Source organism: Corticium candelabrum, chromosome 20 (assembly GCF_963422355.1).
Source record: "Corticium candelabrum chromosome 20, ooCorCand1.1, whole genome shotgun sequence".
NCBI classification, from domain to species: domain Eukaryota; kingdom Metazoa; phylum Porifera; class Homoscleromorpha; order Homosclerophorida; family Plakinidae; genus Corticium; species Corticium candelabrum.
This window is the reverse complement of record NC_085104.1, coordinates 291517-306516: the sequence shown is the minus strand read 5'-3', so window position 1 is coordinate 306516 and position 15000 is coordinate 291517. Positions and strand designations below refer to the sequence as shown.

The 15000-nt window shown below is 40.5% G+C and overlaps 4 protein-coding genes across 6 annotated transcripts in view; 3 read left to right on the top strand and 1 right to left on the bottom strand.

The window, feature by feature from the left end:
* LOC134195366 (iduronate 2-sulfatase-like) overlaps window positions 1–2011 on the top strand; it is a 7717-nt gene extending 5706 nt beyond the window's left edge. The window contains exons 11-14 of one of the 2 annotated variants that reach the window (XM_062664384.1): window positions 1–34; window positions 98–217; window positions 1286–1599; window positions 1663–2011. The exon at window positions 1–34 is cut by the window's left edge and continues 38 nt beyond it. In XM_062664384.1, the coding sequence (XP_062520368.1) occupies window positions 1–34; window positions 98–217; window positions 1286–1599; window positions 1663–1678 (484 nt within the window). In that variant the 3' untranslated portion in view covers window positions 1679–2011. Of the gene's footprint in view, window positions 35–97; window positions 218–1285 lie in introns of both variants that reach the window. The other variant, XM_062664383.1, reaches the window with a different exon arrangement.
* Window positions 2012–2099: 88 nt separating this feature from the next.
* Window positions 2100–6127, top strand: LOC134195296 (uncharacterized). The gene is made up of 6 exons (XM_062664303.1): window positions 2100–2848; window positions 2907–3022; window positions 3125–3732; window positions 3824–4301; window positions 4768–4923; window positions 4993–6127. The coding sequence occupies exons 1-6, from the start codon at window positions 2323–2325 to the stop codon at window positions 6100–6102; spliced, it is 2994 nt and encodes a 997-aa protein (XP_062520287.1). The 5' UTR covers window positions 2100–2322; the 3' UTR covers window positions 6103–6127.
* Window positions 6128–12654, bottom strand: LOC134195297 (uncharacterized protein C8orf34-like). 2 transcript variants are annotated; one of them, XM_062664304.1, is made up of 13 exons: window positions 12551–12654; window positions 12192–12456; window positions 11560–11626; window positions 11309–11504; window positions 10994–11084; window positions 10852–10922; window positions 10429–10597; window positions 9707–9771; window positions 9573–9648; window positions 9459–9513; window positions 7811–8097; window positions 7255–7404; window positions 6128–6996 (listed from the first exon to the last, which is right to left on the bottom strand). In XM_062664304.1, exons 1-13 carry the CDS (start codon window positions 12608–12610, stop codon window positions 6881–6883), a joined length of 1668 nt encoding a protein of 555 aa, XP_062520288.1. In that variant the 5' UTR covers window positions 12611–12654; the 3' UTR covers window positions 6128–6880. The 2 variants fall into 2 exon arrangements, with proteins under 2 accessions (XP_062520288.1, XP_062520289.1); XM_062664305.1 differs by having other exon boundaries at window positions 11560–11623.
* Window positions 12655–12669: 15 nt separating this feature from the next.
* The window catches only part of LOC134195295 (dihydrolipoyllysine-residue acetyltransferase component of pyruvate dehydrogenase complex, mitochondrial-like), a 5729-nt gene continuing 3398 nt past the window's right edge, over window positions 12670–15000 (top strand). Inside the window, exons 1-5 of the mRNA XM_062664302.1 lie at window positions 12670–12823; window positions 12880–12947; window positions 13308–13531; window positions 13599–13682; window positions 14806–15000. The exon at window positions 14806–15000 is cut by the window's right edge and continues 6 nt beyond it. Coding sequence (XP_062520286.1) covers window positions 12684–12823; window positions 12880–12947; window positions 13308–13531; window positions 13599–13682; window positions 14806–15000 — 711 coding nt within the window. The 5' untranslated portion in view covers window positions 12670–12683. The remainder of the gene's footprint in view (window positions 12824–12879; window positions 12948–13307; window positions 13532–13598; window positions 13683–14805) is intronic.

Below are 15000 nucleotides of genomic sequence, written 5' to 3'. Positions count from 1 at the left end.
ACTAATCACACGTCCAGAGCAGACATGGAAAAACGTATATAATCCATCGTATTCCCTCCTCACCAAATATTCTATTTCTATTGTTGCTATTGTACAGGCAACTTTCTCTCAGTTTGCTCGACCATTGTCCGGTATCAATGACATTCCTGGTAAAGGGGTATTGGACAACTCTTTGGGAAGCATACAAGTGATGGGCTACAGCATCCGAACGGCACAAGTACAGACCATCAATTTGCATCAGAATAATGCTATTAATACAAGGACGTTTTAAAACAGTCAGGTCTCACGTAGAGGGCGTGATCCAGTGGTAATCTAAAGCACGCTAAAAGGCGGGTCCAATAATTAATATAAAGCGCGTTAATACTCAATACCCAAGCATGAGCTGCTCTTGAAATACAACGTGAAGTACTATGACCAAAATTTAGTGCGACACAAGAGTTATTACCAGGTTTAAGGAACAAAATTATTTGTTGCATGATAAAGAAATAGTAATCAGTTATAGTTGTTTGCCTGTCCGACGAGGGGTTGATATTAACTGTATAGTATATACAAATATATTGTTATGTATTATATTAAGATATATTATGTATTATATTAAAATATATTATGTATTATATTAAGATATATTATGTATTATATTAAAATATATTATGTATTATATTAAAATATATTATGTATTATATTAAAATATATTATGTATTATATTAAGATATATTATGTATTATATTAAAATATATTATGTATTATATTAAGATATATTATGTATTATATTAAGATATATTATGTATTATATTAAGATATATTATGTATTATATTAAGATATATTATGTATTATATTAAGATATATTATGTATTATATTAAGATATATTATGTATTATATTAAGATATATTATGTATTATATTAAGATATATTATGTATTATATTAAAATATATTATGTATTATATTAAAATATATTATGTATTATATTAAAATATATTATGTATTATATTAAGATATATTATGTATTATATTAAGATATATTATGTATTATATTAAGATATATTATGTATTATATTAAAATATATTATGTATTATATTAAGATATATTATGTATTATATTAAGATATATTATGTATTATATTAAGATATATTATGTATTATATTAAAATATATTATGTAATATATTAAGATATATTATGTATTATATTAAAATATATTATGTATTATATTAAAATATATTATGTATTATATTAAAATATATTATGTATTTATGCAGATGACTTTAAAACTTGACTGTGTTTAGTATCGCTACACTGAGTGGGTGAAATTTGATCACACGACTGCAACACCTGACTGGACCGACGTCTGGGGTGTAGAACTCTACGACCACCGCACAGAAGTCGGACTCTTCAACAACGAAAACATCAACTTAGCAAACAATGCCAGCTTTGTTGCCGTGAAGAGTGAACTACGAGCAGCTCTGATGACAGGCTGGAAAGCAAGCATCCCAATACAATCAGAAAGTCCTAGTACAGACAAGCCAAAGACAGCCATGTCTGCTGCATCATCTACTGCTCAGGCTAAAAGCTCGACTGAAGGAAGCACCAAGCAAACAAAGTCAACTGAATTACAACTAAATCCATCAATAGTTGTCACTCTCATGTTACTTTGTATTGCTAGGGTTTTTGGTGTGTAAACAACCTTGGAGAGAGCAAACAATTTTGATGTTAATTTTTATCTAATCTTTCTATTAGCTAATTAGACTTTCTAGACTGTTCCCTGAAGGTGAAACGACCACGTGGTCTCTTTTAGGTTTTTCCGCTTTCAAATTGGCATTTTATGTGATTTTCAGTTATGTGTTGCAATACATGCCAATATAGTAAGAGTTCTAACGTCTCTGCAACTTCAAAGTTGCTGTTATTTTGCATGTCGAGAAAGTAAGTTTGTGTACAAAACATCCCGACCCCTAAGGTCTCCTCCCACGCCTTACGCCGGTACTATAGTGTACCAATTCGCGCCAATCACAACATTCGGGACACACAGCAGATCTTTGCACAAGCGGGTAGGCAACAACTAGAAGGTACCTTTCCACATAAATTGTGTAAGAGAGTTGGCAGAAATTGGCAGGATTGGGTGGGCGGAGCTTGAACTACTAGCATCCCGCCCTCGTTGCACATCATCTCAGCACCCTGTGGCTTGCGATTCACATTACACACACTTCGCTTCTTCGGTTCGCATCAAATTTGCTCTCGTTGCTAGTGGAGAAGGGAAGAGGTCGAGGCGCGGAGGCGTGGGATAAAAAATTGTAAAGGTGAGAGCAGCCTCAAGGACCGCGGCCAGATGGCGCTGCAAAGGGAAAGAGAAAAAGCCGCGGAGGCGAAAATTGAGAGGCAGCAGAGACGGATGGAGGAGATGCAAGCGCAGTTGCTGGATAGTATGGAACAGAAACGAGAGCTAGCTGATCAAGCGTTGCTAGCCTCGCAGGAAAAGATCTGCGCGCTTAGAGAACTGCGTAGAGTTGAGAAGGAGAGGAAAGCATTGCAAACTCAACTGCAAGAAGCAAACGCATTTCTAGGTCACGAGAAAGGCTCACGACCGTCGTCTGTGTGTGATTCGCTCCTCAACAGCGTGCAAGGCGAGCTGGAACGCCTGCAGCAACAGATGGAATCGACTCGCATTGTTTATGACGAGAACGAGCGTTTGAAACGCCACTGTCACGCCCTGGAGATGCAACTGGAGGTTGCGAAACGGGAAAGAGATGCAGCGCTCGGTAGCTATACGCGAGCTGGTGACGCGACCTCGCAAGTAGTTGGTAGGCCTACCTCATCGGAGGAGATGCTGTTTACCGTGAGACACGCGAGACAAGGTTACAAAAGCATGATAATCGAAGTTATTGATGGATTGTTGATCTACCTTTCGTATAGATGGGGCCATCAAAGTGGCTGCCGACATCTTCATCACTTCTGTTCAAGGCGTCGCTGCTACACCAAACGAACATGAAAGTGATGAAACTGCACGGGCAGGAGACAGAGTATTAGAGGTAGGTTGGTTGGATGGAGGGGGTTGGCAGGTGGTTGTGGTTTAGCTAGCCCATGATGAGGCTCATCTTACGCTTATCTCTCCTCTTCGTTTTCGTTTTTAGTTGAATGGAATGCGGGCTGCCGAGCTCTCTGCACGACACGTGCAGAACATTGTTGACTCATCTCGCGTAGTTCTCATGAAAATCAGCCGCAAACGGCAGAGAGAGGCTGCAGCGAAAAACCCAGAAAAGGGCAAGAACAGCTCGTTGCATGAGTGTCCACCACATGAGCATGATGCCCATCAGGACAATTTTAGACGTCAGGCTGCCACCAACTCTCCATATTCCAGTGCTGCAACAAGCAAGCAGCAACAGGCGACGACTGGAGAAATGAGAGAGAGTGATAACTACAGACGCCAGGCGCATGTTGACCAAGACTCTGACCCAATGATGTCTACATTATTGGGTAAGGGGTCACGTGACTTTTCCCCACCTCCTCCTCCTCGTCCACCGCCTCCACCATTGACTGTGTCTGCTCGGTGTTGTAAGAAAGGAGGCGTCCTGCATATGGCAGAGACCGGGATCTCACTCATTGTGCCTCAAGACGCACAGTCAGACCCTTGCCAGATATCAGTGACCTCGTCCTATGGATTGTTGGAATCACTCAGTCATTTTCTAGAGAATCAATACATTGTGTCGCCTATAGTGACTGTACATGAGATCACCACAAGGTGAGTACAATAACATGAGCTGATCAATATGAACGCCTTGAGCCAGTCAACATCACTTGATTCTTAACTAACGTGCTTATATGTTTCTCAGGTTTAAGAAACCAGCTGAGCTCCGAGTGCCTCATTGTGTTGCCACGGAGTTCGGTGATTGGGAGCTCACTGTACTTGCCAGACATCCAACGTCCAATGATTCGTTCAGTTGGGACCAAATCGCACATTTCAGTTGCAATCCATCGAGTCCAAATCGAAGTGCAATGTGTCGTCTTGGTCACGACCATGTGAGCATAAAGATCGAGGAAGGAGCCACGTATAGCTTGATGGGCTCTCCAAAGCGAATGCAAGCTGCCGTCTTTTCTGAGAAAGAGAAGGAGAGCAAAGCATTGAGGTTCCGTGTTCAGATCGTTAATGATCAGAAGGACACGATCCAGCAAATGTATGCGTCTCAAGGTTCGGCAGGATATGAGACTTGTTGCCCTTTGACTTCGTTTCCACTTTCTAAGACAACGAAAGACCTGGCAGTGACGTTGTTGTCAAGATCCGAGTCTTGGAGTGTCTCACCATCATCACAGGTTAGTCATTGAGTAGATGTTGAGTAGTAGGTGATTTACTGTCTGTTTGGTGAGATGCGTTCTGAATGTGGAAGCTCTGGTGCTCCATTGTCAACTACTGCCAGTAAAGTTGCATTCTGTTGCATCCCGGCTCATCCTTTAGTGATACAGTAGAATCGCTTAGAGCAGGATAGAAAACTTAAAATTACAGAGAAACTCAGCTGTATGTCTATCTGCTGCGGACATTTTACAAGTAAATCTGATTTATTATCTATTGTGTATGACTTGTAATGGCATAGTATGTACTCTAAACCAGAGGTGACGGACAGACAGACAGACAGACAGCTAAAACAGATAGGTGGGTAGGCAGGCAGGCAGGCTGACAAACAGGTGAACTGTTTTATTCACAAGTAAAGGTGTGATACTGGAAAGTTTGTTTTATGTATTGCTTTTAGTATCTGTTTTAAAGTGTTACTTTCTATTGCAGATTGTTGCTGAGAGAAAGTGTGAATTTCCACAAGAGCCTAGTCCTGTAGTCACATTTGTTTGTCAGTGTGACAGTGAGCCTCTATTGAAGCTTCATGGACGAGTCATCATTCAAAGAGTAGATAAAATGCTTGCTAAAATCCGTTTCTCAAAGAAGGTATATCATTTGAGCTGTAGCTGCCTGCCTGTTATGTTATGGAGTGTAATTTCTTGATGCTTGTCACAGTTTGGTTCAAAAGAATCAACTCCTTTGAGCATGCCGGAGAAGTCTGACTCTTCAGAAGGCAAACGACTGTCTGTGCCCAGCATTCTGTCCTTGTCTGTTGTCACTCAACTTGCAGTCCGTCTTGATGAGAACAACAAGAGAGGAAACAACTGGAAAATGCTGGCCAAATATCTTCACCTTGGGGATCAGTTTATTGAAGAGCTGAGCAATCAATCTGGCATGTACAGTCCTACAGAGCAAGTATTAAGAGCATGGCAACCTGATATCGGTGTTGATGTGAGGAAAGTTTTGTGGAGAACGTTTAATGCCATGGGACGAACAGATGCTGCTGATGTGATCATTCCAGTTGAAGAAATCAGACAGACATTAGCACAAGTAGACAACAGGTCATTTCGTACACCTCAGTTTCGTCAATCAGAGGCAAACAGTAACGACACTTCATCGAGTACATCCAGACATCAACGACCCACCAATCTGATGGAAGTGGACCAGTCCGATAGATCACATCAACTTCATTTGTCTCATCAGCAATCACTGAGACAGCAGCCGGAGTTAGTAATGAAGAGACGAAGTAGTAGGGAAGCAACACAAACTGAACGCGAGCATCATGAACAAGACCAAGCAGCTGACTCCAACAACGACAGTACAGAGGTGAATTTTGATGGTAAGGTGGACACTGAACAGGAACAGCCAAGCCCGTTCTTTTCAAGAGCTTCGTCAGGACCCACCATCCCAAAACTTCATTCTGATGGCCCAAAACTTCATCCCGATCACAATAGATCAGGCAATACTCATGCCTATCGAACCGCATCAAATCAAGAATTGACCCGACCGCTAACACCTCGTCCACCAGGAGTAGCACCTGGTGCATATAGTCCCCCACGTGAAGCAAAAAGACGTACAAGGCATCGCTCACATGAAGGAAAAGCAGAACGTCGACCACCAAAGTCAAGCTCAAATGCACTACGGAAAGGAGTAGCTAAAAGTGAACCACGACTTCATGCAATGGTAAACACCCGAAATCGAAAGCGAAGTAGTGAGGGAGGAGGTTATGAGACCAACCAGACATCTCAGACATCATTTCCTAGTGTTCTTGAGACATTATTGTAGACAATTAGCTGCTCAGTCCAGAATATCAACTGTTTTATGACGTTTCATTACCTTCATCTCCATTAAATAAATATTACAAAACAACTCTGTACTACCTGCCGTAAATCAGAGCAAGTGTGTTATTGACTATCCCAAAGAAAAAGGACGACTGCAGTCATGAAATCTGTTGCACCTTCATGATGCTCTCTGAGAGCAGATATACAGAGCCTTCTGTCTCTGTTGTAAGTTGCTAGATCCGTGTGGCTTCAGTGTTCACTTCCAAGCCTCGTGTTTTGCTGTCACAAGGTTTTGGGTGCTCTCCCTATATCCTTCCTGGCTTGGCCTGTCTATTTAAATTGTCTGTTGTAATACAACTGTAGTATATGTGTGTGTTACACTGCATCTTCTATTTTGGTTTGCACAAAAAAACTGGTAATGAACATACAAAATACACACAATCAATACAAAATACATTCTGATTGCATCAGACTGTCTGTTGTTATTAGCCTCCTATCTCCTCACTCGAGTTCCCGTATGACATGACATAACATACGCGAACTGGGGACACTACGTGAGGAGAGGGACTAGCTAGTTGTCTCTTGTTGGCCAAACAGGTTGACTGTAGTGTACACACAAAAGGAGACCAAGTCAGTCCGTCAAGCCACAAGGATCAATACCACACCTTACAGACTAATAAATCTACATTAAATCTAATCATCGAATTCATAAAAATTAACGTTCAATTAATTGGTAGTTTTAGCTACATACTTCAGGGTCACATACCGTGGTAGTGTGGATGCTATAGCACTGATCCAACAGGAGGACGTGTGTATGTTCGTGGTGTCTCACTCAGATCATCATCAGATTCATCTTCTACTTGGGAGAAGTCCGACTGCAGCCGGCGCCCTCTAAATCCTATGGAAAGGTAATCAGTTAAACAATGCTAGACAGTTGGTGAATGTCTGTCCATCCAATTCAGTGTATGTATGTATATATGTCTGTCTGTCTGTCTGTTTCTCTGTCTGTCTGTTTCTCTGTCTGTCTGTCTGTCTGTCTGTCTGTGTCTATATGTATGTATGTGTGTATGTACGTACAGGTGTATGCTGTAATTTGTAATTGACCAGATTGGTCATTGTTCTACAAAATCGCAATGAGATGAAATGTTGGGATTACCGTTGTCTTTCAGTGCCATCTCATCATCAGCAAGTGTTCCATTACTTCTTGTTTGCAATGATCTCATTTGAGGTTCACTGTCTGAGCCATTGGTTGTTAACATTTCGCTCATTTGATGTGCTCGAAAGCGACTCAGATTTGGATGATTAGCTGTACAAGAAATATGCTGAAAATCAAACATGAGAACACACACACACACACACACACACACACACACACACACACACACACACACACACACACACACACACACACACAAACATGCCAACATGCAGACAAACACAGACTGAGAGAAATAAATTGGCAAACAGACAAACAGACAGACAAATGAACGGTCAGATAGTCAGACAGACAAACAGCCAGGTAAACAGACATTGTAATTGTAGACGACAGACAGACAGACAGACAGACAGAAAAACACACAAGCTGACAACACAAACTGTCAAACAAACAGATAAACAACAATTAAACAGACAGGCAAATAGACAGACAGATGGACTGACATAACGACAAACAACCAGACACACCGGCTGGCAAACAAACCCTCACAACTTACAACTATGCCACAGTGCACTCGAATCGCTTCCATCATCTGTCATTTGCATCTCACGCACACGAGGCGTCACATCAGATCCACTCTCCTCCTCACTCCTTCCGCTCACAACATTTGTAGACGTGGTAGCAGCCAATGAAGAAGGGAGAGCATCCGGATGATGCACTTGGCTGCTGTCAAACACCTGCCATTCATCACTAGAACGTTCACCATGTGTATCCTTCATGCGGTTTGCTGATCTTGATCTTCCTGACTGAGACAACATTGCATTGACAGCAGAGTCCTCCCTCCTTTGTATAAACAACGACAAACGTGTGACCATAAACAGTAGCCTCACAGATAGACACAAGGTAATGCAAATACGTCATAAGTCTAGACCAACTAAATTACTTGATGCTCGGATATTTGGAGATGAAACCCGGACTGACAAATCAAATTACAAAATGAAAAAGTTGTGTTACAACCATGTGACATTTTGAGCACATGCAGTTTTCATTGCACTGCATATGAACATGAGATAACAAAATGAAGACTAAACAAGAGGCTGATACCCAGCGGAATGTGGAACAGTTGCTGGACGACATGCACTTGTGGAGTCATTGATACATAGTCGTATGATGTATATACTACCAAGTCATTCTACAGCAAGCATAATATCATTGCACATGCGCACATCGAATTTTACTTTCTGGACTGGCATTCTGAGCATCAAGGAATGTATTTGGTCTGGACCATCTATGTTGTTGTGTGTCATGAGTATAACAACTTAGTGCGTACACTAACGCTTCCAATGTTTTTTGAGTAATTTCTTTTCATAAATTTTACCTTGAAATATTATAGGATATTTATATAAATATTTTTTGGCCTCAAAAATTGCCGTATGTCCGGGCTTTGCACACGTCAATAATGGCCACCAAGATGGCAACTCAGTGAAAAAGTAAGCGACTTCTCTTCTCGACTGGAGCTTCTGCTTTTGAAGTGAAATGCCAGTGTGACTTCCTGTGTGCTTACTGCTTTTGTAGAGAGTCAACTGACGGAGACTTTTTGCTGCAGTTTTGTGCGGAGTGTTGTTGAAATGTTTAGATAATTGAATCAATAATTAAACAAATATATACATATACACACATGTAAAAATTTTAATGTCGCACAACAGGACCTCAAAAATTATGTATTGGAGAGATGCATCTCACAATACATTAGACTACTGTATTGGAGGAATACATCTCACAATACAATAGACTATTGTATGGGAGGGATGCATCTCACAATACACTAGACTATTGTATTGGAGAGATGCATCTCACAATACATTAGACTATTGTATTGGAGGGATGCATCTCACAGTACACTAGACTATTGTATTACAGGGATGCATCTCACAATACATTAGACTATTGTATTGGAGGGATGCATCTCACAATACACTAGACTATTGTATTGGAGGGATGCATCTCACAATACACTAGACTATTGTATTGGAGGGATGCATCTCACAATACACTAGACTATTGTATTGGAGGGATACATCTCACAACACACTAGACTATTGTATTGGAGGGATGCATCTCACAATACATTAGACTATTGTATTGGAGGGATGCATCTCACAATACACTAGACAAAAACGTTAGAAGCAGTTGGGTAGTCTTACCTATACATGTGCCTTCCCTTTCTATTATTAGCTGCTGGTATTACCCGAGCCTTGTCTATAAACAACACAATGTATCAATATTTGTTTATTGATGAGGAGTGGATGATGTTGAACTTTGGATTGTTGGGCTTTTGTTGTCTTCCCCGCGTGAGGTTGGCCATCGTGGCATTCGTGACGTGTGGGGAGTCACCTGCAAGATGGAAGGATTAGGTGTGAGTGTTGAGGTGTGTTGAGTGAGTGAGTAGTACTTGCGATGCACTCTCGAAGTCATCGCTGTCATCAGATCTTTGGGCAAAGAAAAAATCGTCTCGTTCTGTAAACAGTGACAAGAAAGTACTTGAGTATTGAATATAGCTGCCTATCTGTTTGTCTGTCTGTCTGTCTGTCTGTGTGTCAGTATGTCTCTCTGTCTGTCTATCAGTCTGTCTGTCAGTCTGTCTGTGTGTCAGTCAGTCAGTCTGTCTGTCTGTCTGTGTGTTAGTATGTCTCTCTGTCTGTCAATCTGTCTGTGTGTCAGTCAGTCAGTCAGTCTGTCTGTCTGTCTGTGTCAGTATGTCTCTCTGTCTGTCTATCAGTCAGTCTGTCTGTGTGTTAGTATGTCTCTCTGTTTGTCTATCTGTCTGTCTGTCTGTCTGTCTGTCAGTCAGTATGTCTGTGTGTCAGTATGTCTCTCCGTCTGTCAGTCTGTCTGTGTGTCAGTCAGTCAGTCTGTCTGTCTGTCTGTGTGTTAGTATGTCTCTCTGTCTGTCTATCTATCTATCAGTCTGTCTGTCTGTCAGTCAGTCTGTCTGTGTGTCAGTATGTCTTTCTGTCTGTCTGTCTGTCAGTCAGTATGTCTGTGTGTCAGTATGTCTCTCTGCCTGTCTATCAGTCTGTCTGTCTATCAGTCTGTCTGTCTGTCTGTCTCATTCCACTTGTCAAGGCCCATCTATAATTCTGTGACCATCATTTTCAGATTTTATGAGCTCACCATCATCAGCTAGTGTTACTGCACTGGAAGCATATCCTCCATGTCTGTTGCTACTGACAGTCACCACTGAAGAGTCATCCAACACTTCCTGCTTTCCAGTGTCAATTACTCGTGCGCACCGAGAACAAACACTAACTTGAACATTTTGTTGAATAGAAGTTGATAAAGTCTGTCAAAGTCAAGTGATTAATTAAACTTGAATGATTATACTGTACAAATAGACAAACAAATGCAGACAGACAGATAGACAAACAGACAGACAGATAGACAGACAGACAGACAGACAGAGAGGCAAACAGACAGACAGACAGACAGACAGACAGACAAACAGACAGACAGGCAAACAGACAGACAGACAGAAAGATATACAGACAGATAGACAGACAAACAGACTAATATCAGTAAGTTCTCGCTGTCTCCTACCTGCCTCTTCCTGATTCCACTTCCAGATGATAAGCTGCTCACTCCTTCAGCCAGCAGATCATCTGTATCCTCTGTTAACAACACAAAATGACGGGCAATAATTAGTAAATGTAATTTCTTATCAATCAATAAAGTTTATTGCCAATGAGATCAACTCCTTCATCAGTAACGTTGTCAGAGTCAGAATGAGTTCGTGGTGATGGGATAGTGTGGGAAGTGGTGGCCAATAAAGACTAAGACATCAAAATAATTAAACAGAAAGACAGACGGACAAACAATCAAAGAGACAAACAACAAACATTTAGTAAACAATTAAACAAACAAATAGACAAAATGGAGACATCAAGATAAACACACACACACACACACACACACACACACACACACACACACACACACACACACACACACACACACACACACACACACACACACAATGCACCCAACTCTTCCTTACTGCCAGCTGCTTTCGTTTTTCATCAACTATTGCTTTCTTATTACGTTTCGACCTCTGAATAAAAGATGTAGTTGAACCAGCTTCTTCTTTCTGAATGAGTCTCTTGGATGTATGTGATATAATATTGAGGTCATCAGTTATGTCAACATTTCCACTTGTAGTGTGAATATCACTGACTGAAGTCAAGTTTGAGACACTAAAATGGCAACTAATATCCAATATGTTTGCATTATGACAACTGGTAGTCACACTTAGATTGTGGTTGATGGACGGTAGGTCGAGTTGATGCTCTAAGTTTGTGTGCAGAGGCACTAGCTGCTACGGTAAAATAGAGTTAGAAATGCATGTACCATATATTTCCAATGCAATGTGTTAAGCGATGCATCCCTCCAATACAATAGTTTAAAGTATTGTGAGATGCATCCCTCCAATACAATAGTCTCGTGTATTGTGAGATGCATCCCTCCAATACAATTGTCTAGTGTATTGTGAGATGCATCCCTCCAATACAATAGTCTCGTGTATTGTGAGATGCATCCCTCCAATACAATTGTCTAGTGTATTGTGAGATGCATCCCTCCAATACAATAGTCTAGTGTATTGTGAGATGCATCCCTGCAATACAATAGTCTAGTGTATTGTGAGAGGCATCCTTCCAATACAATAGTCTAGTGTATTGTGAGATGCATCCCTCCAATACAATAGTCTAGTGTATTGTGAAATGCATCCCTCCAATACAATAGTCTAGTGTATTGTGAGAGGCATTCCTTCAATACAATAGTATAGTGTAATGTACTGAGATATCCATCTCTTTAACTAATAGAATAGTCTAAAACGTATAAACAACAAATACGTTTCAACCAAATCTAAAATTATTCTTCACTTTTCGGTCGAATATTTCCAACAGACTTTCTAAGAGGCACTTCTCTAGTAGCCAGTCCTCTGGCATCAGTTTTGGATGATTTCGGACGAGCAGCATTCAAATTGACGTCATCGTTCTTCGCCCACGCGCTAGACCTGGAAACTGATGACGTCATTTCACTCCTAACTGGTTTTCCCGTTACTTTGGATTCTTTCTTTTGCAAAACACGAATAAGGTAGTTTATTGGGTTTCCAGGCATATCTTGAATCACTTTGGCCATCAAATTCTGAAAGAAAGCGACAATAAAAAGGCGGGAAAATTTAGACTTCGTTGGCCGGGCAACGTAGCTAAACATTCCCACTTCTTTTTAATTAACTTACCTCAAACAGAGCACCTATTTTATGTTTGTCCAAATATGCCTGTACACGTTGAGCTGCCATTGTCAACGTCGCACGTCTTGCACACCTCTAAATATCCGGGATAAAAGTAACATCCGGGGTATCGAGTCTTCTGATGTCGGCTGTTTGTAGACTTCATCAGCGTCTGCGGCCTCTTGGTCGCCATATCTACCGTCTTCAATCACGCTCGACAACTAGGGCATTAATTTCTATTCTATCTAGTCAATCAAAGAGCTTTCTGACACAAACGCGGGGGTGTGGCACATGTAAATTATTTGTGTATGTGACTCACATAGTGACTCTTTCAATAGGTTTGATCAACACATTAGATGTATTGTATCTACGTCTACACCATTCAAGCGTCTTTTAAGCTCAACAAGTAAAATTCTAATTTATGTGAAGTACTAAAAAGTAAAATTTATTAAAAGATTGAATTGAAGTAAAATTTATTAAAAGTTTGAATTGAAGTAAAATTTATTAAAAGTTTGAATTGAAGTAAAATTTATTAAAAGTTTAAATTAAAGTAAAATTTATTAAAAATTTGAATTGAAGTAAAATTTATTAAAAGTTTGAATTGAAGTAAAATTTATTAAAAGTTTGAATTAAATTAAAATTTACCGGAAGTAAAGATTGAACAATTTTAAGTATGTATTTAAGATAATTTATTTTTATTAATGAATAAATAATTTATAATTAAAAATACATAATATATTTTAATAATATTTATTGATTATTGTAGGTTTACCAGAGTATTTTGTTGTCACTCTACCCGCACTGTCACCAACGATGGAAGAAGGGAGGATTGCCACTTGGGAGAAGCAAGAAGGCGATGAATTGAATGAAGGAGAAGTCATTGCAACAATCGAGACAGACAAGGCAACAATGGAATTTGAAACTCCAGAAACTGGATTTCTTGCAAAGATCATCGTGCAAGCGGGCGGCGAGAATTTGCCTCTTAAAACGGTGATTTGATTCGTTCTGTTGTGTCGTTGATGAGTTGGGGTGATGTTGGTATGTTGTGGCTGTGTAGCCGGTTGCTATTATTGTATCGGAAAAGGAGAGTATTGAGGCCTTTAAAGATTACAAGCTACCTGGGGCTGTAGCAGATGCTTCGGTATGTTTCACACAGATTTATGATACATACTGAAAGACAGAAAACAGGTAATGGACAGACAGACAGACAGACAGACAGACAGATAGACAGACAGATAGGCAGACAGATAGACAGACAGAAGACAGACAGACAGACAGACAGATAGACACTTGAAGAAGTGTTCACACTTGATACACACGAATTTCGTTTGGCAACCTTGTTGAGATTGGGCTTGTCCATCCACCTTTTCGATTGGATGACCACATGTAACTGTGGAGCCACCCTAGATGGCAGTGAGTACCATCTGTTAACGTGTAAATCTGGTGGTGGGCCAGTTTGGTCACATGAAGCCATAGCATCAAGTTGGTCTGACTGTCTTCGAGAGCTAAATGTGCACCACCGAAGAGAGCCACGACACCACTATTTGAATTCTAATGATACACCAGACATTGTGGCATTTGACCCCGACAAGGGTTGCAACGTTGACCTGGATATTCTCTGGCACACCCTTGGAGCTCTGATATTTTTCCAAGGTCATCTGAGTCAGATGGTGCTGCTGCAGAAAGAAGAGAAGAAAGGAAGAAGGCAAAATATGCAAAAAAATCTACCAGGTGGATCAACAATCAGTTTCATCCCTTAGTTATAGAACATTTTGGATGATGGGGTGTGATGGGAAAAAACTTTGTGGAAAGGCTAGCCAAGAAGTCACGTGATGAACTTGGTCGACCTAACGCTGCTGAGTTTCTGGACATCTGGAGAAAGAGATTCTCAACTCAACTTCAGAAGTGCAATGCAAAGGCCATCATGAGAAAAATCTCAACTCTGACAAATGACATTGACTGTACTGTAGATTGCTCTACCCAGTTTCTCAGCCACTCACTAAGTTGGCTCCGGGTAGTCTGCAATGTTCTTTTTAAAGTGTTACATGTTTGTTTTTAACATCTAGTCCTAGTAAACTCTAGTAGTTACAGAACTTTATATAGTTACCTTGCTAGCATTGTGTTATAGATGTATGTTTGAAATAAATGTTATTTGACGGACAAACAGACAAATAGACAGACAGATAGACAGACAAACAAACGGACAGACAGACAGATAGACAGACAGACATTAGTTTGCTAATTTCTGTCACATTCTGTTTTAGCCTGCTGCTCCAGCTCCTGCTGCTCCAGCTCCTCCACCTCCAGCAGTTGCTGTTTCTCCAACTCCTGCAGTTCAGCCTGCCCCACCAGCCAGCCCACCTCCATTGTCTCTGTCTCCTACTATTGCACCAACAGGAGATGGCCGTGTGATTGCAACACCTCTTGCTAAGAAATTAGCAAAAGAGAAAATGTTGGAT